The following is a 24,541-nucleotide window of genomic DNA, read 5'->3' on the forward strand; positions in this document are numbered from 1 at the left end:
CGCAGGGGTGTATAGGGAGGGCTCCATCTACTCTGGAAATCAGCAGGGAAGGCTTCCTGGAGCCGGGCTCTGTACCTGAGACACCGGGCCGGTGAAGGAGGTGCAGGGGGAAAGTAGGGCAGGGTGGGGCTTTTCCAGTGGGCGTGTCCTGTGCAAGAGCAAAGGACCCAGTTCATGGGCTCCTAGAGGCTGGAGAGGATAAAGCACCCAGGGAGCGTGGGGCAGGGGCACCAGCAAGAGGACTGGGGCCTCCAGCTTAAGACAGTGAGAGGCACTTGAGACAGTGTTTCACTGGAGATGGGCCCTTGACCTTGGTCCTTGAAAGGCTCTGTGGCTCAGGCCTGGTGGGAGGGAGCGGAGTGGGATGCATGGACAGTGTCTGGGAGCTGGCGGCAGCGACTGCAGGCCCTGCCAGCCCCCACGGCTCTGTTCGCACTGTGCATTTGAGGTGCCAAACATGCTAAGGAGCTTCAGTCATCTCACAATGCACGCATATCTGAAAGCATTGGGCTCTAAACTGTAAACTCAGTTTTCACGCATCAATTACACCGTAATAACACTGGAGAGGCACACCTTAGAAGAACGTGGTGGCTCAACAATAAAAGAAACCTTTTCTGATATGGGAGCAGTATGGCAGTGTTCCATCCGTGAGCATGGAATGTCCCTTCATTTATTTGGTTCCTGGTGGATTTCTCTCACCTGGATTTTATCCTTGTTCTCACTCAGGTATTGTACACATTTTGTGGGATCTGTACCTCAATACTTCAACCTTGAGATGGTTCTATGTCAACAGCCATGCCTTCTGCAAAAGATTAATGGAGACAGTTCCCTTTCCTTTTACTTCCTCTTCCAATCAGCACACGCTTGATTCCTCTCCCTGTCTAATTTCAATAGCTGGGACTGGCAGCGTGGTGCTGGAAAGGAACAATGGTGAGAAGTCCCTGGCAGGAAATCTCCATCATTTCTCACCAGCCAGCCAGGCCTCGGAAGACCGCTGGAGTGTGAGCACGCACGCGTGTGTGTGCAATGGAACTTAAATTCAGCGCCTTGTATTCAACAGAGCAGATGCGCTGGCCTTGACCCACACTTCCAGCCCACTGCAAATGTAATGATAATGTGTGATTTTGTGGGAAGATGTTTTATAGAAAAGATGGGAACAGCCTGCATTTACCTTCACAGGGAGCTGGATAAAGGGCATTTTCTCCTTCACATATTCTGTATTTCCTAATTTGTGCCCAGTAACAACAATAATGGTATAAAAGATGATTAGGTGGGCTGAGAGAAGGGCTGTGGCCTGGGCGAAAACCAGCCCCATGGCTCCCAGACCCCAGCACAAATCCCCAGATCAAACCAGGAAACAGAAGGCCACCAAGGTGGCCTATGGGGCAGCGCGGGCAGGCAGGCAGGTGGACAGGTGGGCAGGCGGGCAAGCGGGCAGGCAGGCAGCAGGGGCAGGCGGGCAGCAGGGCAGGCGGGCAACAGGGCAGGTGGGCAGGCAGGCAGGCAGGCAGGCAGCAGGGGCAGGCAGGCAGGCAGGCAGCAGGGGCAGGCGGGCAGCAGGGGCAGGCGGGCAGCAGGGCAGGCGGGCAGCAGGGCAGGCGGGCAGGCGGGCAGCAGGGGCAGGCGGGCAGCTGGGGCAGGCCGGCAGCAGGGCAGGCGGGCAGGCGGGCAGGCGGGCAGCGGGGCAGCGCCGTCCGGTTGGGTGGGAAGCGGCTCGGCCAGGGCGGCGACCCCTCATCCAGGGCGCGCTCTGCGTCCAGCTCGCCCACGCCGGCCCCGGTGTAGGAGGCGTGGCGTCCAGCGTGGCGTCCCGCGTGCGGGGCCGGGCCGGTGTCCCTGTGGGTTTGCTCCTGCAGCTGTGGAGGGTCACCCTGGGCGGGGAGGGCGGGTGGCGGGGAGGAGCGCCGACCCGGGCCGGGCGGGGGCCGGGCGGGAGCGGGGCGCAGCGCCCCCGCCTGGCCGGTGCGCGGGGCCAGCCCCTCCCCGCCCGCCAGGTGCCTCCGCCGCGCGGAGCGGAGCCGAGTGGAGCGGAGCCGAGTGGAGCGTGGGGCTGGGCGCTCCTGGGCGCGCCCGCCGGTCCCCGCGCCCTCCCGATCCCCGCGCCCGCCGGTCCCCGCGCCCTCCCGGTCCCCGCGCCCGCCCGGCTCCCGCGCCCGCCCGGCTCCCGCGCCCGTCAGGTCCCCGCGCCCGCCCGGCTCCCCCGCCCTCCCGGTCCCCGCGCCCGCCCGGCTCCCGCGCCCTCCCGGTCCCCGCGCCCTCCCGGCTCCCGCGCCCTCCCGCTCCCCGCGCCCTCCCGGCTCCCGCGCCCTCCCGCTCCCTGCGCCCTCCCGGCTCCCGCGCCCTCCGGCTCCCGCGCCCCATCGTTCGGCGCCGGCCGTGCTGGCCGCCGACCCGCCTGGCGTCTCCGCGCGGAGGCGCGCTCGGGCGGGCGGCCCCTCGCCGGGCGCCCCAGCCCCTCTCCGGGCCCCGCGCCGCCTCCGCCTCCGCCTCCGCCTCCTCCTCCGCCGCCGCCGCCTATGGGGATCCGAGAGTTTCCCGGCGGCGCGCCCCGGGGCAAGGGCATCGCCGCGTGAGTGGCCGGCGCGGGGCCGCGGGGCTCGGGAAGTTGGCCGCGTCCCCGCGCCGCGCGCCGTCCTCACCGCCCTCTCCGCCCCGTCCCGCAGCGGCATGCGGAGGTCCCCGGACGTCAGCCCCCGGAGACTGTCGGACATCAGCCCGCAGCTCCGCCAGCTCAAGTTCCTGGCGGTGGACGAGGCCATCAAGGAGGACCTGCGGTGGTCGCGCTCCGTGGAGGACCTGAGCGGCGGGCCGGCGGGGCTCACGTCCATCGAGGAGCGCATCCTGCGCATCACCGGCTACTACGGCTACCAGCCCTGGGCGGCCCGCTGCGGAAGTAAGGCGGCCCGCCGCGCCCCGCGCCCCGCGCCCGCCTCCCCGCCGGGCGGCGCCGGCTGCGGGGCTTCCCGGGCTCGGGCGGGGGCGCGGGCGGGCGGAGGCTCCGGGCTCCCCGGTGTGCGCGCTGCCCCGGGACCCCGCGCGTCGGCGTCCCAGGTGCCCGAGGGCGAGGCCTGGCCGCCGGTGGGGCCCTGGCGCGGCGGGGTCGCGGGTGGGTGACCGTGACCACCCCCGCCCCGGGGCTGACCGTCCAGGGTCCCCTGGGCTGTGGATGTGGGAGGCGGCCGGGCCCGGGCTGGCTCACAGCTGGATGAGCCTGGGGGGTTTCCTTGCTGGAAATGGCGTCGGGTTTCGTGGTCTCCAGGCAGAAGTCTTGAGCTTCTGCACCACGTCGTGTTCACCACTGAACCATGCAGCCTGGCTTTAAATGACTCCTAAACCTCAGGGGCCCGGCAGCGGGCTCGAGGCTGGCAGCCAGCTTGGCAGTCTGTTTGCTGGAAGAAGAAGCACAGTGTGGACCTTCCAGTTTCCCTCCACTAGTTGTCTTTCCCAGCCATGGTGCTTGCCTTTAACTCAGAGCAAACCTTCCGTGACTTCTGATAGCATACTCTCTTTGGGTTGAATAGTGCTGGGAAGCTCAGGCTAAAAACAGGATCCAGGGAAACCAGCTTTCTTAGGGGAATGGCCAGGATACTCCGTTTTGACGTCTGGAGTTTGAATTTGTGTTAGGAAAGAAGGAAGTCTCCGTTCCTTTCCATTCCCTGCTTTCTTTATAGCTAAGGATGATGATACAAATTACAGGCTTTGCAGAGACGTCTTGGAGTCCCAGATGTTGTCGGAAGGTTTGGCTTTGTAATTCTGTTTGTGTCCAGCTTTGTGGAACTGAGCCCCAAGGCTTGTAATTTGGGGTGCTGGAGGGCAAGCAGGCCCCAGGCACGATGGTTGTGTTTAGGACAGACTTTATCCCGAAGACCAGGGAAAGATGTGTGGAAAATGAGTTCCTATGCCACCAGCAAGATTCTTCTGGCTCCCTCCGTCTCTGAGGCCGCTCTGTAGGAATCATTCCCACCACAAACACCGTGTTGATTCCAAGCGTGTGAGCAGAGCCCTCCATCCTCACCCACTCCGGGCCTGTGAGGACCCTTCTGTATCCCAAGGTGTTTTCCCTGCTCCTAAAATGCTGTAGGTGACAGCTGACATCTTGATGAATTAATTTGGCTTTAAGTTTAAATTTAGAGGCACTCATGTTTTATTCACGAGACAAGACGTTTTAGGGCAGCACTGGGGCCCTTTGCTGTCCCCGCCCAACTGTGAAAGCAGAGCCAAGCTCATCCATCTGGAAGGGGGTCAGTTGCTGGTATCTCACTGCATGTGCTTAATAATCCAACACACACACACACACACACACACACACACACACACACGATGACAACATTGAAAGGTTCTTCTCAGGGTCCCCAGAGCAGGGGTCCCAACTGCACAGCCAGTGATCCCGACTGTTCGTTGATGTGTGAGAACGCCCGTTACCCTTCCCGGACTGTATTTGAGGGCTGCCAGATGCCGGGTAGCAGCAGAGAGCGTTTACACGAGCAACTGTTTATCGTGTGTGCGTCATGTCTGGATAAATGAGGTCCTTGTGCAGAAAGGATCTTTGCTCACTGATGGCATGTGGGGAGCCTGCGGGCCCACGCGGGCGGGCGGGCCTGTGACTCTCACAAGCAAACAGGAGTGTTCTGGTCTCCAGACTCCCCAGTGCGTGTTCTCAAACCAAACCACACACTGCTGCTCTGTGCGTGCCCTTCAGACGTCCCTGCAGCCCCTGCAGCTGTTCAGACGTGGGTCTGGAACCACAGCCAGAAGTGCGCAGTGCTGCCGTGCAGTGGTTGCTCCGTAAACCCTGGCTGAGTGGACGCTGCCTGAACCATGGCCCTGGAGCAGTGGACCTTTGAAGGTCTCTCTGCCAGGATTCGGGTCATTACGTGTCTGTGCGGACTCTCTGTGCTTAGTTTAGAATGGCTTCCTTCCTTCCTGACTCTTCATAGACGAGTGCGGAATTCCTGATAAGCTGTGGGGTCACACAACACCTGGAGCTTCAGCACTGCCGCCACACTGTGGAGTGCTTGTCAGCGGCCCTCTCCTCTTCCTATGCCGTGCTAGACCCCGGTTGTGACAACCAGAATATCTTCAGACATTGCCAAGCGTTTCTGGGGAGGGCTGTGCTTGATGTGGTCCCTGCATTTAGCCTGAACCCCGCATTTTCACTCCAAGTGAGCTCTGCTGACCAAAGGTGCTCAAGGGGCAACACTGTCCCCTCGCTCCTGCGCTTTCCCCACGGCCTCCCTTCCCCCGACGGCAGCAGTGGGGGGCGGGGTGGGAAGAGACCTGGCCCGCAGCCTTCCTTCTGATGCTCCAGGAGTGAGCGGTGCAACTCCACATCCGCTCGGCACCACCATGGCCCTGGGGGCCTGGGCGGCAGGAGAACTGCCGGGGAGCCTCTCTGCAGGACTCCCCACCCCCGACTCACGCTCACGCACGCTGGGCCAGAGGGAGGAAACATGGCTGCCCAACTTCCTTTTGGGTGCTGTGCTTAGAGGGAGGGGAAGGGACGAAGGCTGGAGCATCCGTTGTGTATGTGCACTGAGTGTGTGCCTGTGCTCATGCGTGCGTGCGTGTGTCTGGCCCCGGCACCCAGTGTGATGGGGAGCAGGAGGCACCTCCAGATCCCGGTTGCTTCCCCTGGCCCCGTGGAAGGACGTGGAGCAGGCGGTGGAGGCGGTCCTGGCCTCACAGTGAGCTCCATTCAGAGTGTACAAAGGCCTGGCATAGGCCACCTGCAAGTGTGCCACCACACGTGTGTGCACGCCGAGCCGAACGCTGACCCGTGCAGCCGGCGTTCCAAACAGTGTGGCTGCCCGCACTTGCCCCGCGTCTCAGGAGCGGTGTGGGGAGAGCTGGGGACCCAGGGCTCCGAGTGGATCTGCAGACACTGAGTGGCGTGGACAGCTGGGATGGAAACCACATATTTCTAGGGTGCTGGTGGGTCCCATTGAAGTCATCTGTAGAGGGGCGGGCAGGCCAGTCCCCAAGGCTGTCCATCTCCAGCTGGCTCCCGCCTGCCCCAGGGTGCCCGGTGCAGGCCAGGGGTATGTGGGGCCTGCACAGAGCCCCTCGTTTAGGCAGGATGCCTCAGGATGTGGGGTGCTGCTGGGGGGTTAGAGGCCTGGGGGAGGGGATGTGGTCCTTCTGCTGCCTATGTCTCTGGGCTGCTGGGCCATGCTGACCCCTCCCCGCCGCTGACGTCACGGTGCCCACGCCTGTGTGACCCCTGGGAATACGAAAGGTCAAGGCAGTGGCTGGGAAATGACGCTCGGTGACAGACTGGTGGCTCGGTTGGGAATGTTTGCTCCAGAACAGAGGTCAGCTTAACTAATAGAAGATCAAACTACGTACGAGGGGGGGGGGAGCTGTAAACACAGCCCTGCACTAGGCAGGTGCTCTGCCCCTCGAGTCACACCCCAGGGTCTTTGCTTTTAGTTTGTTGACAGAGTCTTCAGTTTTTGTCCTGTGCTAACTGGAACCCCCACTCTCCCACCACGCCTTTGGAGCGGCCGGGATTACGGGGGCGGGCACTAGACCTGCCTTTTTGGTTGAGATGTGACGAGCTTCACGCCACTTGTGGGCTCTTGTCTCTCGTCTACAAAGGGATGTGGCGAGCCCAAGCCTGTCCTCACACACACCACACCTTTGTCCAGGCCCCCTCAGCTGCCCTGTCCAGCGTCCGCAGGTCCAGCCCATAGTGGTAGATGGGTGTCGTCTCCCTCTCACACACCAGCTAGCCTGGGCTGACCCCCGATTCAGCTCCCTCACCCAGCACCCCTCTCCTTAGACCTGAGTCTGGTAGTGTGGGGCCTGCCTGCAGGGCCAGCTGAAACATTGCTTGAACCCAGGAGTTTGGGACCAGCCTGGGCCAAACTGCCATAGCTCCTCTTAGGGGAGGAAAAAGGAAAGCCATGTTTGTTTGTGCAGGTTGGGGGGTCGACACAGGAGGAGCGTGAGTTCAGGGCCGGCCTTGAGGATATAACCAGATCCAGGCTCAAGTGAACAAGCAAAAGCCAGCAGCTTGCCCTAGTGTGCAGTGGGGTGAGAGGTGGAGAGGTGCTGAGGCAGTCCTCTGACTCCGCAGGCACGGAGAGGCCTGGCAGGCTTCTGGTCTTTGTACAGAGATGTGAGCAAGTGTGCAAAGCAGCAGGTGGGGGGTGCGGGGGGGAGAGCGCACAGTGGTGATTCCGGGCCCGGTCCTGGCCCTGTTTCTCCTTGAGCAAGGTCAAGCCAAAGCCCCTTTGATGGCCCTACCCTGCACTGCTGTGTCTCGCCCATGGTCCCCCCTGCCCCATGCAGAAGTCCAGTCTTGTCCTGTGCAGCCGAGGCTTCCTCCCTGGAGGAGACTCCTGGGATGCTTCTCTCCTGGTCTGGGTGGCAGATGACAAGAAAACGAGGCTCCACACCAAGGATTCTTAGCTGGGAGAAAGAAGTCATTTGGGTCAGCCTGAAGTCCTTCAGAATGAGGTGACCCAGGCAGCCCTCGTCCCTGGCGGAGCGCTGCCCAGGCTTGCTCCACCCCGCGTCTCAGTAGCGTCTGGCCCAGTGAGGTAGACTGTGCACGGCTCGGTCGGGGTGGAAGCCGGCTTTGTCTTGTCACCTTATCGCGGGGCCTAGACAGGAGTGTGGGCATTCTGAAGCCTGGTAGGCCGTGTGGGGGGCGGCTTTTGAACTATGACCCCTGTGGTTTCTGGGAGTCTAGACCGGGGTCCTTTGAGGTGTGGGATGTAAATCGAGTACCCAGAAGGCCCTGGGGCAGCACCAGGCTGTTCCAGGTTCAGGAGACAGAAGCTGTTTCGTGCAACTTCTCACAACAACTTTCTGGGCTTGACAAATGTGTTTCTGTGACATTCAAGCTTTCTCCCAGCCGTCTGCATCGTCTGCGGGCCTGACAAGATGGGGTCTACCAGAGGTTATCTGTGTCTTTCTCCACAGGCTACAGGCTGCAATAGCCGACAGCTTCACAAACGGTTGGCCTAGAAATCCCTCCTGAATCTCGCCGCTCAGTCCTTTTCTCCTTCCTTCCTTCCTTCCTTCCTTCCTTCCTCCCTCCCTCCCTCCTTTCCTTCCTTCCTTCCTTCCTTCCTTCCTTCCTTCCTTCCTTCCTTCCTTCCTTCCTTCCTTCCTTTCTATGAAATCTTCCAAGCGATGTGGATTGCAATGATGATGTAGGTGTGGAGAAAGCATGTTCCATGTGTCTCACGGAATGCAAAGTGCATGGGGGGAAGGGAGAGGGAGGGCTGCGAGCCCTCACCCCCTCTCTTTCTTTCTTTCTTTCTTTCTTTCTTTCTTTTTTTTTTTTTTTTTTTTTTTTTTGCCAGTCCTGGGCTTGAGCTCAGGGCCTGAGCACTGTCCTTGGACTTTCTCAAGGCTAGAGCTCTACCACTTGAGCCTCAGCACCACTTGCAGCTTTTTTCTATGTATGTGGTACCAAGGAATTGAACCCGGGTCTTTGTGCATGCTAGGCAAGCACTGTACCACTAGGCCACACTCCCGTGCCCCCCCCCCCATTCTTTAAAGAATCCATCCAGAACTGCAAATGCCATGACCCCGAACAACGCATTCAAAGGGTTCATCCAGGCACTCTGACTTTGCCGGCGTTCCGTCTTATTAAATATTCACCACAAAGGCTGGCAGAGGTCGATCTGATGTTGCGCGGTGTGTTTTTAAAGTCAGCATCAATAAGACATGAACCATTAGAGGTTAGTGTTCATGTTTCAGGCTGGTTCTGAGGCTTGAACTCGGGGGCTCATATGTCCGCTCGGGTTTTTCCACTCAGGGCTGGTGCACACGGGAGCCACAGCTCCACTCAGAGGCCATCGCCACGTGCCACACATGCGCTGAGGATGTGTCCGTGGCTTGTCCCCGACCGGCCTTGTAGTGAAGTGGCCTCTCATGCACACTGAGGAGTCTCAGGGTGGCTGGAGGGGGAGCAAGGAGCACGTGGTGCGGGCCACGTGTGGGCTTCACACCTCGCCGCAGAAGTCCTGACTCCTCACTTCTGAGGCAGACAAGCATGTGGGTCCCCCATGAGTACGTCATCATTTCTTACCCAGACGGCCATCATTCATCCACTTAGTCACTGGAAGAATGGTGCAGCTCCTGTTTTCTAGACAATTCCAGCGTGGGGAGATAAGACACACACACCTCCTACGTTACGCCGGCCCCATCCATTCCTTTCCTGTTTGAGGCCATCCCATGGGTACACGTTATCTTCATCTCTGAACCTTCTCTTACTAGATGTCGTGATGAGAACCCGGGCCAACAGTGCCCTTCACAACCTGAGCTCTATGTGGTGGGCAGAACCTTGCCCCATGTGGGGATATTGCTGGGACAGCACCGGCTCCGGGGCTCGGGGAAGGGAATCCACCACGAAGAACTCCCTTCCCTCCTGCTCTGGAGGTCTGAGCTCTGCTGCTGCAATCAGAGTTTGATTTCTCCATGGGATGTAGCTGGAGCACGAAGCAGCCCCCCCACCTTTAAACGACGCGGCAGTGAGCTTATCTGACAGGGTTAATGAGATCTGAGCTACTAAGCTAGCACATTTCTTCCCTAATGGTTTGTGCTGCGGGCATTTTGTTTCTTTCCAGCACCGAAGGAAGCTGGCTAGGGGCCTGGCAGAAATGACCCAGGCTAGCCTTGGGGGAGCAGAAATGGCCCAGGCTAGCCTTGGGGGAGCAGAAATGGTTCAGGCTAGCCTTGGGGGAGCAGAAATGGCCCAGGCTAGCCTTGGGGGGGGCAGCTGGGCCCTCCTCCTGCGCCCACTTGCTCTGGCTGCTGCTTGCTCTGCCCGTGTGCCTTCTCCAGGCTTCTGGGATGTGATCCTCAGAAACCGTTCTCTTGGCCTGGGACGCAAGAGCCCCAGCATGGAGTCCCATAGATAGGAGTGGCATCTCTCAGGGCCGTCTTTACTTTTGCATAGTAAGGTAAAGCGAAATGTCCTGTTGCTCGTGGAAAGATCTGGAGTTCAGGCGGGCAGTGCCTTGCTTCCACTCGTCCTGCGGTTACTCTCCGGGTCTCAGGACAGGTGGAGGCTGGAGTGGGTGGACGTGACCTCACAGGCCCCCGCCTCCTGGTTCTGGTGTCCGGTGCTGCCGGGGGACCTCGGCTCCTCGTGGTCACGCGTTGTGCTCAGAAATGCACATCAATGGAAACTTTTGTACAACTGTTCTAAGGTAAGAAGAAGGCAACAACCGCCTTTGTGCATCGGTGAGGAGGTTTCACGAGGTAGACCGTGGCAGCGCGTGTGTTCAGGTGCCCACTGTACTATGGACACGGTGGTCTCACTACAAAACGCCCTGCAGGAAGGACTTGGTGATGTCTAGCACTTTTCCACTGCGCGTGCGATGCCACGCTGCTCGGGTGCAGGGTAGAGACTTAGCACTCACCGTTTTCTCCCACTAAGACTCTCCTGCCCGCTGCCTGGCTGGCGGCTGGCCCGCTGTGCTTCGTTTGACGGGACAGCGGGCAGTGGGGACCTCATCCCCTGACACTGTGGTAGCTGAAGTGCTGGTGTCCTGCTAGCCGGCCGGCTCTGGTTTCTGTAACTGGTGTTTCCACTCTCTGGGCATCTGCCAGTCCTTCAGGTATTCTGCACAACACTAAGACCCTTTTGTAGAAATCCATTTTATCCGGACTGATGTAGCGAAACTTGGGGCTTTGCTATGGATTCATTTCCTCGTGGCTGCCTCGCTGCACAGGGGTAAGGGATGTGTCTTTAAAGCTATTAAACCACAGCTCTCACTAAATGATCAGGGAAACCTCCAGAAGCGCAGGGGTCAGAGCATGGCTGACAAGAGAGCTGGGCCCCCTTGTGCGTGGAGTCCATCAACAAACAGTCAACGTATTGAAACTGAACGAGCTTTTAAAAACCAGCTGGACAGCTGGACAGCGGCTGTGGTGATCTCGTCCACTAAGTTTTCCCTTCTCTCCATCTCTGTTGCACCATGCTGCTTCCCTGACAGGAAGTCTGGAGGCCTGAGGAAGCCTGGCTCCTCAAACACAGAGGCAACAGTGACCACAGGCTGTGCAAGTCCACCCAGAGCCAGTGGTGAGGTGTGAAGCAGAACTGGAGGGTTGTGTCCCCACCGTTTTTTGCCACCACCACGCAATGTGACCTGGGGTGGGCTCCTTACCCTTTGCTCGATTTTACACCTGTAAAACGGAGCCCAGCGTAATGTTTCAAGCAAATAAATCCTCAGATGTCACTGAGAGGCAAGCAAAACACACGATCAATGTGGGTCGTGGCTAAGAATGAATTTCACTGCACAAAGCATTGCTCTTCCCAGGGCGTAGGGGCTGGGGCCCTTGTTAAGCTGCATTGCGTGGGCTCGTGGGTCCCCGGCAAGACACACTGCCTTTTGCTGTGTCCTGATAAACTTAGATAGGGCAGAAGCCAATGTTTGGCCTCAATGTTGGTAGGGAGACAAGAAGGCAGGGCGGGGAGTGGGGTGGGGAGGGGAACGGGATGGGGGGCAGTGGGGTGGGAAGGGGAGTGGGGTCAGGAGGAGAATGGGGTGCCAGGACAGGCACCCGCTCAGGGCAGCAGCAATGGCACGCAGGCCTTCCTGGGGCAGTGTGACCTGCCCCCGCCCTCAGGCACGGTGGAGAGAGCCCGGGGTTTTTCAAGAGATGATTATACTTTGGATTTCTAGGTTGGGGAAAAAAGCTTAAATTTTAATATTTGCAATGAATTCAAATTTGCAAAAGATGCTTTTTAAAACTCTGGGCAGAAAGGGCTGTTGTGTGGCCGGGAGGCCCTGGGAGGCAGCAGCTTCGGTTTTCGAGGATTTAAATTCTGCCCCAGCCTAACCCAGACCTAATTTATGGGAAATGTTCTCCTCCGTTAGCTACGGCTTGTGTGGGAACGAGACATTCAGAGTGCCGGCAAGTCTCCCCCAGGCTCCCCCCAGACTCCCTGGAAAGAGAAGAGGGAAGTGGGAGGCAGGGGTGGAGGGGAGGAGAGAGAGGCTGTGCACCCGGGCTGGAAAGCAAGTGCACACATGGGGAACAGGCGGGTGTGTTCTGCAGGCTGGGGGCAGCACGGTCTGGGGGCATCATCTCAGCCCCTGCTCCTTTGCTTCTGTAGAGACCTCAGGGTTCCATGTTTCCCATTGGGTGCCATAGCAGGCAGAGCCTCAGGCCAGGACACAGGTGAGGCGGGGAGAGGCCAGGAGGGAGAGGAGGGTGGACGCTGCTGGGCTGCTGGGATGGGCCACCAGGTGGACACAAACCCAGCTGCACGGAGTGGAGGCTGCTTCCCTTTCTGGCCTCACAGGGGCCTCAGGTTCATCCCTCCTCCCAGAAGCCCCTGTACTCCGATGGGCTCTGGGGACAGGACACGGTGGGGTGAGAGGCAGACATCTCTCCCCGTCGCCCCCTGCATGAGCCAACTGAGGAATGACCCTGCCCCTGCCCCGTCCTGTGGAATGGAGGCGTTTGTGTACTGGGACTGTGGCTGTCACGGCTGGGGGCTGGAGGCCCCGTGGATAATGACTCGTATGTGCCAGGAGCTGGGAGCCAGGGGCGGTGACGTGATGGGGAGGAAGAGCCAGCGCCCCCCCCCCCATTTCTCAGGGATGGAGGGCTGTCTGACCCAAGACCACTGCAGTGAATGGGGCAAGAGTGTCCCCAGGGCACGCCTCTCTGTGGAGCACAGCCATGTACGGTGGAGGGGCTCAGAGAGGCCTGCACCTGTCGCCCTGGGTCCTCAGGCAGCATGGTCAGTGTGGCACGTGAGGCTTGGGACAGGAGTGCCAGGCCTCCGCTGAGCACTGGGGTCGGGACGGCAGGCCCCACCCGTGGTCTCCAGCCGGCCTCCCAGCCTCCTCTGCAGCCCAGCCAGGAAGCCCAGGGGTTGGCATGGGGACACAGCGTTCTGTCCGCACGCTCTCGATCTGTTCTCGGAAGGAAAGCTACTGGGGGAGGAAGAAAGAAGGAGGCAGAAAAGGATCTGCCGAACGCGTTGCCGCCGTCTCTCGCCCCTTCCCTGTTCCCTGGTGGAATCCTTCCTCCTTTCATCACCAGGACAGTGGCTCTAGAGGGCAGTTGGAATGGAGGAAGCGTCTGTCAGGGGCTGCTCACCTCAGAGTGGCCAGGAGCAGAGGTGGACATGGAGGGCTGGGGACAAGAGGTCTTTCCTGGCCAGCAGGGAAAGCCGTGTGGGTTTCACAGTGGAACGTCTGTCTCCCACCACCTCCTGCCACTGAGACGGCCAGCTTTCTGCGTGTGTTCCGGCATCCGGCTCAGACCCCTCCTAGGCCCTCCCTCTCGGTCTACCTTCTGAGCTTCTTGGGGTGAACAGGACGTTTAGCTGTGGCACCTTTGACCCTTCTGACCTTGAGGGATTGGCTGGGTTGGCTCTGTGTGCTGCTTTCCTCCCACTGCCCCCAGCCTTCCTTCCTGCAGGGCCCCTTTTCCATTCATCAATGGCACACTTTCCAGTCATGGGGGAATTGGAGATTTTAACTCTTCATTTCACTCCAAATGGAGTTCTCTTCTTTTTGTTGCTTTTGAATGATTTCCAAGAAGATAAGGGGAAAATATTGACTTTCTGCCACCATCTTTACAATGGAAGACTTTGACCTTTACCTGCTAATGACGCATAACCATGAAAACGCTTGAGTAGTGAGGGAATATGAAAAAAGAACTTGGAAATTAATATTGTGGTTAGAAGGAAGGGTGAGTGCAAAATAAGAAAAGATTAGAGTCTGGGGGAGGGGTGGGGCTAGCTGGAAACTTATGATGCCGTCCAAAGAGAGAACATGACCTGAAATGGCCCCAGATTAGCTACTGGTGATAAGGTTCTAAAAGAAGAAAATATACAAGAAGGAAACATCAATAATACTTGGGAGTGTTGAGATTTGGTGGGGTGGTTTGCATTCTAAACATAAGTGGGGCGTGGGATAATGGAGCTGTGGAAGGCTAGCCAGGAATGAATCAAAGCTGCATACGGGGGTAAGAGAAATCAGTGTTCTCTCAAGGTGAACCTGAAGTCAGCAGGGAGAGATCACAGCGGATCTCAGTGCCATCGTCTTGAAGTGACAGGCTGTGGTGGCGCGTGCTGAGGACTCCTGAGTGTCCTTCAGACCTTGTTTTAGAAGAGAGGGGCTGCACAGACATCCATCTCAGCTCTGCTGGCTCTGCCAGCCCGGGGGAGGGGAGGGGCATGCCTGCTGCCTGTGCCCGCAGCCTGTGTCTGCAGCCTGTGCCCACGGCCTACGTCCACACCCTGTGCCCGCACCCTGTGCCCGCACCCTCTGTCTGCAGCCTGTGTCTGCAGCCTGTGCCCACGGCCTGCGTCCACACTCTGTGTCTGTAGCCTGCGTCCGCAGCCCGTGCCCGCTCAAGCTAGTCTGCTCAGCGTCTTCTGGTGTACTCGCTCTTCCTCGTGGAGAGGACCCGCCTACTGTCCCCACCCCATTTGGTGTCAGCAGGAAGGACAGGTGGACACACAGAGGTGGGGTGATGAATGTTCCTTGAACAAATGAATGGAGCAGCCCTGAAGAAGTGGCTGCCCCCGCCCCGCTGCCCCTCAGCAGGAAGTCTAGTCTTTCTCAGAGAAAGGAGAAGCTTCAAGGCAAAAGTGTGACAGTGGGTGGGGAGTGGAAATGGTGGACAGAGGTGTCCCCGTGGCTAGCAGCACCCCAGGACTGAATCCAGGCTCCCCTCCTGGACTTTGTAGGAGGCGGAGGTAAAACTTGGTTCAGAGTTGTAGAAGGCAGAGAAAAAGCAGGAAGTAGTTTGACCTCCCTGGAGTTCTACTTGACCTTTGACTACCAGAGGTTGAACTGCCCGCTGCTCCTAGCCTTACCCTTTTTCCTTGGTAGGAAATAGGAAAGTTATTCAAACCGCTGTTTATGTTACTTTTTTCTCCCCTTTTAGAGCTGTGGAGCATACTAGGTACCTCAGAAAAGAACAAAAGTAATTGCAAGTGCTCTGGGTTCCTCCAGGGACACAAGTAACCGTCCTGGGCCTGCCATCCCCAGTGGCCCCCGTGAACAGGAAGAGTTCCAGTCACTGACTGAGTAGCCGCGAGTGACACTGGCATGTGTGACTAACTCAGAGCTTCCTCTAATCCAGTAGCTCACCCAGACGGACAGCAGTGCACAGCGGCCACGGATGGATATTACTCATCACTGATTTGTTATTTTTTAATTTAAAGGCAGCTGCTTCGTCTTATCTGTAGTTCCAGGAATGAATCCTTGGACAGTCAGATATCAGAGAATCCTTAACAACTTGCCAGAACTCCAGCAGCTACAGAAATGAAGAGAAGCAATACATGTGCATAATACAAGTCTCATCGGTAGCCTCCCATTTCCTCTAAGCCCAAGGGAAGTGAGACATGGGAGGTTAGTAGTATTCAGTATTAAACAAGGGGGGAAATGGCATATCTTTAAATAACAGCTCACACCAGGAAGCCAATAGAATTCTGTGATTAGATCTGGCCAGGCCACCACGTCTCTCCCTCAGGCTCTAACACAGAGGCTTCATGAACAAAGCTCCATAACCCCCTGCCGGGGGCTGAGTTTTGGTGGATCCCCAAGGAGGTGAGGGGAGCTGACCAGGACTGCCTAGTCGGGGGTGGGGACCCGAGCTGGCTCCAGGGGGTCACCTGGGCCCATAGCACCGTGGGGGCAGGGGTCTGCTCGGTCCCTTCTTCAGATATTAGGTGTTTCCTTTCTCTTGCTTTCTTGCATCTCTGGGGCTAGGACTGAAGGGAATTGTCAAGATATAGATCAAAGATGTGGTCTGGTGTGTGTGTGTGTGTGTGCGTGTGTGTGTGTGTGTGTGTGTGAGAGAGAGAGAGAGAGAGAGAGAGAGAGAGAGAGAGAGAGAGAGAGAGAGAGAGAGAGAGAGAGAGAAACATGAGACCCAGCACAGACACTCCCCTTGGCCCGGAGGTGAGGCAGTTAAACAGCTGTGTCTGTTTTCCTCACTCTCCTCTCCAGGCAGGTCGTCCCATGTCACTTTGAAACACAGCGTTTAGACATGGAGACGCCCTTATGAATTATCATCTGGCTCAGTGTCCCGCCCAGCAAAGTATCCTCTCTCCACGCGGTGGTGGCGGGAGGCGGATGGCGGTCAGCTCTGCTCTGCTCTGCACTGGCTGCCTGCTGGACAGAGCACTATCTGTCCCCGCCAGCCCTTTCGGCAGTCTGGCCATGCTGGACGTCGGCCTGCCTCCTGGGTCAGAACATGTCTCGTTCCTCCCTGGCGCATGCCTCTCTTTATAAGTCCTCCTTGTGTCCTAGTTAATGCTGTTTCCTCAGGGAGATAACGGGACAACGTCTCAGCCCCGCGGCCCTGGGAGACCAGCACGAGACCTGGGACATGGGCGATTCAGGCGTTCTAAGTTCCTCGGACCCTGACCTCTCCCGGGAGGCACACTCTGGGGACCCTGCTAGCCTGGGCGCCACTGACATCCTGGGGTGCTGGGAAAGATGCCCCAAAGCTTCCTTCACATGGCTGCCTGTGAGGTTTCTGGTTCATTTTGGCCAGCTGTGGATAAGGCAGCAGAAATAAACCCCGGAACCCAGCGCTTGCAGAGGGGCGCATGGGTCCCAAGGAGAGAGGCACAAAATCCTTCCTTTTATACACCTTCTGCCTCCTGGGCTGGCTGCTGTCTCTGATACCGCCTCCTCTTCCAATCCGGGAACCCCATGTCCCTTGTCTGTCAGCTAGGCCCCCAGGCCTCACACTTGCTTGCAAGGAAGCAAACAGCGGGCGGCGCTAGGGACAGAGGAGCCAGTGGTGTTCCAGTCAGTGTGCCCAGGGACAGAGCCGTGCAAGATCAGAGAGACCCTTGTGAAGTCACTCATCCCTGCATGTACTCACCTGCTTGTTCATGGTAAGGAGGCCAGCAATCCCTGCCGCTCGTGGATGGGAAGCGGCCCTAACTCCTCTCAGGCTGGCAATCCTGAGGCCCAAGCCCCTGTCCGTGGCACTTCCCCGTGGCTGGGGTTCAATACCTGTGCTGATATTGGCAAATGAACAGAGCAAGCCGTTGGGTATATTTTAATTGCTTTCTTAGGGTAGCTGTATGTCAAGTAGAGCACTGGACACGCTTATGTTTACTCAGGAAATCTTTGTTGGTGGGAAAGCCACATTTTATCCTCTTCTTCACTCTGCAGCCCCACTGCAGTGATTCAGTGGAAATTCCAGGGGAGATGGAGTGCTAGTTCTAGGACTTTGACAGTTCCCTCCCAGAATCCTTGGAAGGGAAATCAGTGGATCCATTCATACCCTTTGCTTTGTTGCGTTGGATGGAAATGTATGTGTAGGTAAATTGACGGACGGCGGGAGTCCTATGAACATGGAGGTGGCAGGGATTGCATGGCAGCTGTGCTTCAGTCGTTTAATGAATGAGAAGACAGTATTTGATACTGGAAACTGAAGTATGTGCATGGCTGCCTTCTAGTATGGCGGCCCCCTTCCAAGAGGCTGGTCCAGAGAACAGCACGCTGAGGGGGACTGCGGTGGAGAGACACCTCTGTCAGGAACTGTTTTCTCATTTGCAGAATCTTTTTCTGAAGTAGATTTAATTTAGTCTGAGAAGCAATGGTTCATGTCTCAATCAATTGTTCTGTTCTTTGGCGTGGAAGAGCGTAGTGCAGAGGGCCTGAGAGATAGTCAATTGCTTCTGCAGAGGACATGAGTTCTTTCATGTTTTCATTACAACTCGTGTGTTTTATTTATTTAAAATGGATTGGAAGGAAGTGCCTGGGGACAGAAGCTGTAAAACCTCCACGGGGTGGAAAGTTAGGGGAGTATGGGATGTGTTACTTTCTCAGAGCTGGCATAAGCAAGGTGTCATGCATTTCATGGGCTTGAATGCTACAAATCACTGTCTCGTACACGTGGAGGCCTCTCTCCAAGCCAGGGCGTCAGCGGGGTCGACCCGGGCTGTAAGGGAGAGGCTTGTGGAGTCTGACTGTCCCTGATTTGGGGTTGGCTTGCTGATTTTCTGCTGCAGGCTTGGCCTCCATCTTGGCATTTTTACACCACATTCTGGGTAAGGCATCGGTCAGTGGGCTCTGGGCCCCTGCTCTAGAAGGACCGCGTCTGTTTGCCACTGTTATCACCTTGTTTCCAAGGAAGGCTGCACTGGGGTCTCGGGGCTAGGACTGCATGCAGTTCAGGCCTTAGCACTCCGTGTGCACACGGCAGCCTAACAGAACTTACAGAGGTTGCCTAGTTTTCCTCCTCCTTCAATGTCACCTAAGGTTCGGAGCTCTCCGTGTGTGGCCTCCTGCCTCCCTCACGTGTGTCCCACGGGCTGCTCCCCCTCTTTAGGCACCATTGTGTCAGCAGGTGCTGCAGGAAGACCTGGGACTCCGCAGGCCCTGTTCCCTGCTCTCTGGGGCAGAATGTTCTCTCACAAATGGATTGTCTAGGGGCTGATGTGGTTCGACAGGTGGTGTGGCCCCAGGGGATGCAGCCAGAGTGCCTTCAAGCCCTAGCTTTGCCCTTCTGCTCCCCTTTCTTCCTTGCCACCTGCCTGGAGCTCCCTCCTGCCTCTCTGCTGGGTTCCATCCTGTGCTGGACAGGACACAGAGGATTAGCTGTGCAAAGCTCTCCTGCCTCTTCAAAGACAAATGACCCCATAGAGACCAAGGCCAATGCGTGTGGACGGCAGTGGGCGCCAGCCCAGAAGGCCAAGCACAGAACTACGTTTGTGCATCAGAGAGCCAGGAAGTGGCTGGAGCAGCGGGGTGGGCAGAGGGAATTCCCGCCCCCAGGCCACCACCTATCTGCCCCTGCTCTGCCAGGGAGCTCATTTGCATATTTACATTGCTAAATGCTGGCTTTCAATGCAATCAGCGTGAGTTACTTAGCGTGATGGACAGATGATCTTGAGGGAAATATACAGAGAAGAGATCCTGCTCCTGCGGCCAGTCTAGTGGGTGGACTCCTTTGTCCACCAGCTCCTGGAGACACGCGGGGCAGCCAGGGGCGTTTCCATCCTGTAATGGACCTGCAGGGCCCTGTATCCCTTGCCCAGTGGCCCTGTTGCCTCTAAGCTCAGCCATTGCACACTGGAGGCACAGAGAAGGTCTACTTGAGGCGTGCTCTACTTCCAAGGCTGTATTGATCCAATAGACTCAGGTTATGGGTGTTTTGTGAAATGGCTCAATTTTTCAAAATGAGATTTGCATTATTTATGAACCTAATTCTGTTCTAAATGTAATTGTCACCTCCCTTTCGAAAATGGCATGCTTGTCCCAGAGGCCCGCTGCAGAAGAAACCATCTGTTTCTTTGGGCTGGATCGGGCTCTTGTCTAGTTCCTCAATGCAGTGAACTTTGTGACTGCAAAATCACGTGTTCTGATGAGGCAAAGGAGAAAATACGTGGCTCCATGCATTTCTTATTGCCATGCAAGCATGCAAGGTTTCACACGGAAGGTTTCCCCGGCAGGGCTGGGGCCTGCAGGAGATATGGCAGAAGCCTCCTGGATAGGGCTGGAGCAGGAGGGGAGGGAGCCGGTCAGCCCAGGCCCTGCTCCAGGCGGTCACCAGCCTCAGGTGCTCCTGCTCGGTGCTGGGGAGCTGGACAGCACCAGGGCAGTGGGCCCGACACGCTGGACCTCGGTTGTTATGTAGTTCTTGCTCATCAATGACTACTAACTCCAAATGAAGAGGAAAGAAGGGGGGGAAATCCAAAAGGCGTAGTGGATTTTGTCAGCACTAGCCCGCGCGTTCAGGGGCAGCAGCCAGCTCTCCGTAGCTGTGAGGACCCGTGGTGGAGGGACACCGCACACCCCAGGAGCAGGGCTCCATGTCTCGTGCAGAAGGCGGTCGGCGTCATACATGGAGGGTCAGCATCCACATCGTGTGATGATTTTCTTGCTTTGACTTTGGGAGGACTTTGCCCCAGACCCGAGCCTCTGACACAAGCCTGGGCCCTGGGGGAGAAAAGGCCTTTGGGCTGGAGAGCCACAGGCCCCGTGGGGCTGAGCATCCCGCATGGGTGCGCGGGAAGCCGGGGCCCCGGGTGTCAGTGTGCGGTCCTGGTCAGGCTCCATCCTCAGCCACCCTGGGCTTGGAGAAAGTGTGCTCCTGGTGAGTCAGGGAGGAGCTGCTGAGATGGGGGCTCAGGGGCCCTGCTGGAGCCTGGGCTCCCTAACCGCACTCTCAGGGGGTGAGGGTGACTCAGCCGCCCGGGCCGCAGCTTGCCGCGATGAATCAGAGCCGGGCATGATGGGCTTTTCCTCCGTGTGATAAGGCTGCTGTTGCCTGGTTACGTTAGGGAGAAGTGCAGAGTGATTTGCTCGCGAATGATTGCAGAGAAAGGAAATGGCATTGTCGCCATGAAGTCTGAGAAGCAGAGTCAAAGGCCAAGGCCCCGACCGAGGGGCATTCACAACCCCACGAAGAGAAAAGACAGCCGGGTACCAGTGGCTCGCGTCTCCTACCTGATTCCCAGCTACTCAGGAGGCTGAGATTGGAGGATCACAATTCAAAGCCCAGCCTGGGCAGAGAAGTGAGATTCTTATTGCCAGTGAACCAGCAGAAACCTAAAAGCTGGGCGTGGAGCTGTGGCCCCAGTGGTAGAGTGCTAGCCTTGCACATGAAAGCCAAGGGAGAGCATGAGGTCCTGAGTTCAAGCTCCAGGAGTGGTCTGTGTTGTTCTATATTCAAGGTACATTTATTTCTGGTACATTTATTTCCACAAATTAAATGGCATTATGCTGCAATTCATCACTCCAGCATAGACATGTCTGCACGCACTATGTTTTGTTTTGTTTTTCAGCTTTTGATTTTCTTTGGTGGAATTGGGGGGGTTGAGCTCAGGGCCTGGAGCTGGTAGTCAGGTGCTCTACCACTTGAGCCACAACTTTTTGCTTTAGATTATTTCTCAGAAAGGGTCTTGTGCTCTGCCCTGGCTAGCCTCAGATGATGTCTTCCAGACCTCGCTGGGACAGCAGACGCCATGCCTGGCTATACTAAGGTCCTAGTAACTTATTTTGTCCAGGCTAGCCTTGAACCTTGATCCTCTCTCTCCTTCTCTGCCTCCCAAGGTTGTGGGTGTGCTTTCCATGCTTCACCTAGTGCAGCATGGTATTTGTGATTAACGCCCTTCCTCTTCTCTGCTGGGCTGGGAGCCCGTTGGGGGGCAGGCACTGCGTTTGACTGTCCTCTGTGCCCCAGCACTCGTCTGCCTGACGCTCCAGCGATGGGAACAGTCACGTGTGGACAGGCAGCGTCCTGGGCCTCTTCGCAGGCAGTGGCACTTAGGAAATCATTTCTCAAGGAAATTGTGCTTGCGTCCTGGACAGCCTGTCAGAAGGGCCTTCTCAGTAATGAGGCATCCCGCCTGCTCGTCAGCTCTGACGGTAGACTGAGGCGCACTCTAAAGGGACACCAAATTTCAACTTAAATCAAAACTCAATGACTTTAACCTTAAATAGCCACATGTAGTCAATGCCTACTCCGTTGGTTGTAGAGATGGGATTGCAAGAAACGCCAGGTATCTGCTGGTAGTGGAAGGTCGCTTCTGTCCAAGCGTCTCTGAATGATGGTTTTAATTTTACAAACACTAAGCAAGTGTCGGCCTACTGCGTACTTGAGTTTCCTGGTCTACAAAGCGGGGCCTGTGTTGTCAGCGGGGGTCACTTCCAGCCCGAGCCCTGTGTGCCTGCTGGCTTGGGGCCCCCTACGCCTTCAGTGACATTTCAAAGCTGTCATCTGTGGCAGAGCTCCCGGGATCTCTCACTCCTTCCTGGCCTTCTCCAGGTGTCTCTGGCCGTACCAGTTCCTAGCCCCGTCCATGTTTGTTCAGGCTTGCTCATGGTGTGTTTATGTACAGGCATTTCCTGTCTAGACTTTAAAGTCCACAGAGTCAGAGAGGGAGTCTTTCTAACCACACTTGATAAACATCAAAGGTTTGGTAAAAGAAATGAATAAACAAAGACCTCTCAGCACTTAGGACGGATTCCCTGTAGCAGAGCCTTTTCATTTATTCATAGCAAAGCCCACGGTCCCCCAAAGGCGTCATCTCAATCATGAAAAGACGGATTTCTGTATAACAAAGACATCTGAATATCTGAAAAATGAGGATGGATGTGGGGGCAGGAAAGCTCTTAACCCCGCAGAGAATTCATGTTTGTTAACGGCCACAGTGTAGGCTGCTTTTTCTTCAGTAGCAAGAAGCAGCTTTGTTCTCTCTCTTCAGGAAAGCACACACCCAGCCTGTTGGGATTAAAACCCCAAGCAGGAGCTCTGGGACTGGGCTTTTTACATTTCATTTTGATTTTGCTCTGTTTTCAATTTCAATTTTAATTGACTTTTGGTAGTACTTGGTATGAACCCACTAGGCAGGCCCTCTTTTCTACCTGAATCATGCCCCCAGCCCTAATTTTGCTTTACCTTTGTGTTTTCTGTTGCCGTGACTGGAAATTATGTCTTTGTTCCAGTTTTAGGTGTCGTCAGGGGATGGATTGCTCTTTAGCGTTCTGTCTGATATGTATTTACTGGACGTCCTGATGTGCACGCCACAGAGAATTATTAAGAAAGACAGGCTGGCCTGTTACATCCTACAATGACGGCTTTATGACCCATCACTGGTCAGGGAAGGCTGTCAGCTTCTAGATTAATCTGTAAAAGCAACTGTTGAGTGCCCCTCTGTGACCAGAACTGGTAGTGGAACAGAAACTGAGCAGAATCTGAGTTCACTGCCCATGGAAATACTGCAATCCAGTTGTTCCTGATTCGCCTAGTGGGAAGTGAGTTAGCACATTATCAAGCTTGTGAGCTGTTCAGCCTCTGGCAGGGCTGGTGGGGGCCAGGCCCGAGTGGGTGTGGAGCTGTAGGGAAGCTAATTTCTTTATTCCCAGTACACTCTGCCTCCTCAGGGTGCTGCAGCCTCACGGGGCGTGGCGGGGGGGGGGCAGCTGCCACTCTTTGACTGGAATAGTGGCTGTCCTGCAGGCTCCTCACTTTAATCTATACAAAGATACAGGAAGGGAACATGTCTGAATCCGGGAGGTAGGAATACAAAGAGAACAACACGTCCGAATCCGGGAGGTAGGAATACAAAGAGAACAACACTCTTGCAGAAAAAGTGCTTTCTATTGGCTGCTTTGCCCAGGGGGAGCTCTTTCTATTGGCTCTTCTGTTGGCTGCTAGGTTCCTTTGAAATGATCCATCGCTATGTGGGGTTTTCTTGTTGCTTTTTGCATTCTTCCTTACTGCCCAGCACTGCAGGATGCTCCGGGCACATTTTGTATATTTCCTGCCCCCCTGCCACAATTCTGCCATGTCTCCAAAGAGCCCAGATTCTTTTTTTTTTCTTTACTACAGAACAGGATTGGAAAACAAGCTCTGGTAAATCTTCCCATTCTGAATAGAAAAAAAAATATTCTATAAGCAATAAGCAAAAGTGAGTGAATAGATGAAGAGCCTTGATATTTTTTCCTTTCAATCAGTTAAGGCTGCTAGGAACCATGTAGGTTATCTAGTCAAGTCCAGATAGTCTTCAGTCTAGAGCTTCGGGCCAGGAGGCATTAGGCAACTGGGAAAGCAGAGTAATATGGGGATTCTGCGGTAAGACAAAATGACATAGGATATGGTGGATGGTTTTGCCAACCTTTAGGAAAGATGAAGAGGCCTTGATAGATGGAAATGCACAGCAGAGGAGCCTCCCCTTTTTCCATAAGCCCCACACAAGCCCAGCAGACCAAGAACCATATGCAAAAGAACTAAACATGCATTGGAAACACATGTGGGCATTTAGCCGCACAATTTGGAGAAGGGACAATTTGGAGAAGTAGATGCACGCTCAACAGCAAAATTCTTAAAGGGAAAATATTATTAGCTATAATAATGACACCAACATTTCTATGGGACAGAAGACAAGACTCTGTGGGGAGGGGAATATAGGAAGACCTCTTAACAAACAAAACTAATTGAGGAATGGAAAATTAGAAATATAAACACTTGTAAAAAAAAGAAATATAAACCCTTGAGATAGGTGAGACAGGAAAATCAGAACAGCCAGTCCACTAAATGAGCAAGTAAGCAGTAACCAGAAAAGGGGAGTGTGACTTAAACTGTGAACGAAGGATTATTGCTGTCTGTGATTAAAACATACAAGACAGTACAATGTATTTTCTTTTCTTTTTTCTTTTTTTTTTTTTTTTTTGCCAGTCCTGGGCTTGAGCTCAGGGCCTGAGCACTGTCCTTGGATTTTCTCAAGGCTAGAGCTCTACCACTTGAGCCTCAGCACCACTTCCGGCTTTTTTCTATGAATGTGGTACCGAGGAATCGAACCTGGGTCATCATGCATGCTAGGCAAGCACTTTAACCACTAGGCCAAACTCCCGGCCCCAGTACAATGTATTTTCTATGCAGATATAAAATTATTTGCTGAAGTTGTGGTATAGCCTCCCAAATGGTCACATTGGTGATAATTGAGGAAGCTGAGAACAGGCTTCTAAAGGTGGGGTTGAATGCATTCTGAAACTCTTTCAGTAAGTAGAATGCATTTCTCTATTGATGACAAAGCTAAAAATTCATTTAAAGAAGAAAAAATTTACACAATTACTGA

At 55.8% G+C, this 24,541-nt stretch overlaps 1 protein-coding gene across 1 annotated transcript in view; it reads left to right on the plus strand.

Annotated features, from left to right (window-relative positions):
- Positions 1-2,502: 2,502 nt before the first annotated feature.
- Slc35f3 (solute carrier family 35 member F3) overlaps positions 2,503-24,541 on the plus strand; it is an 87,743-nt gene continuing 65,704 nt past the window's right edge. Inside the window, exons 1-2 of the mRNA XM_090318744.1 lie at positions 2,503-2,569; positions 2,664-2,893. Coding sequence (XP_090174870.1) covers positions 2,517-2,569; positions 2,664-2,893 — 283 coding nt within the window. The 5' untranslated portion in view covers positions 2,503-2,516. The remainder of the gene's footprint in view (positions 2,570-2,663; positions 2,894-24,541) is intronic.

This window comes from Megascapheus bottae, chromosome 26 (genome assembly GCF_031878675.1).
Source record: "Megascapheus bottae isolate mThoBot1 chromosome 26, mThoBot2.hap1, whole genome shotgun sequence".
In the NCBI taxonomy this organism is placed as follows: Eukaryota; Metazoa; Chordata; class Mammalia; order Rodentia; family Geomyidae; genus Megascapheus; species Megascapheus bottae.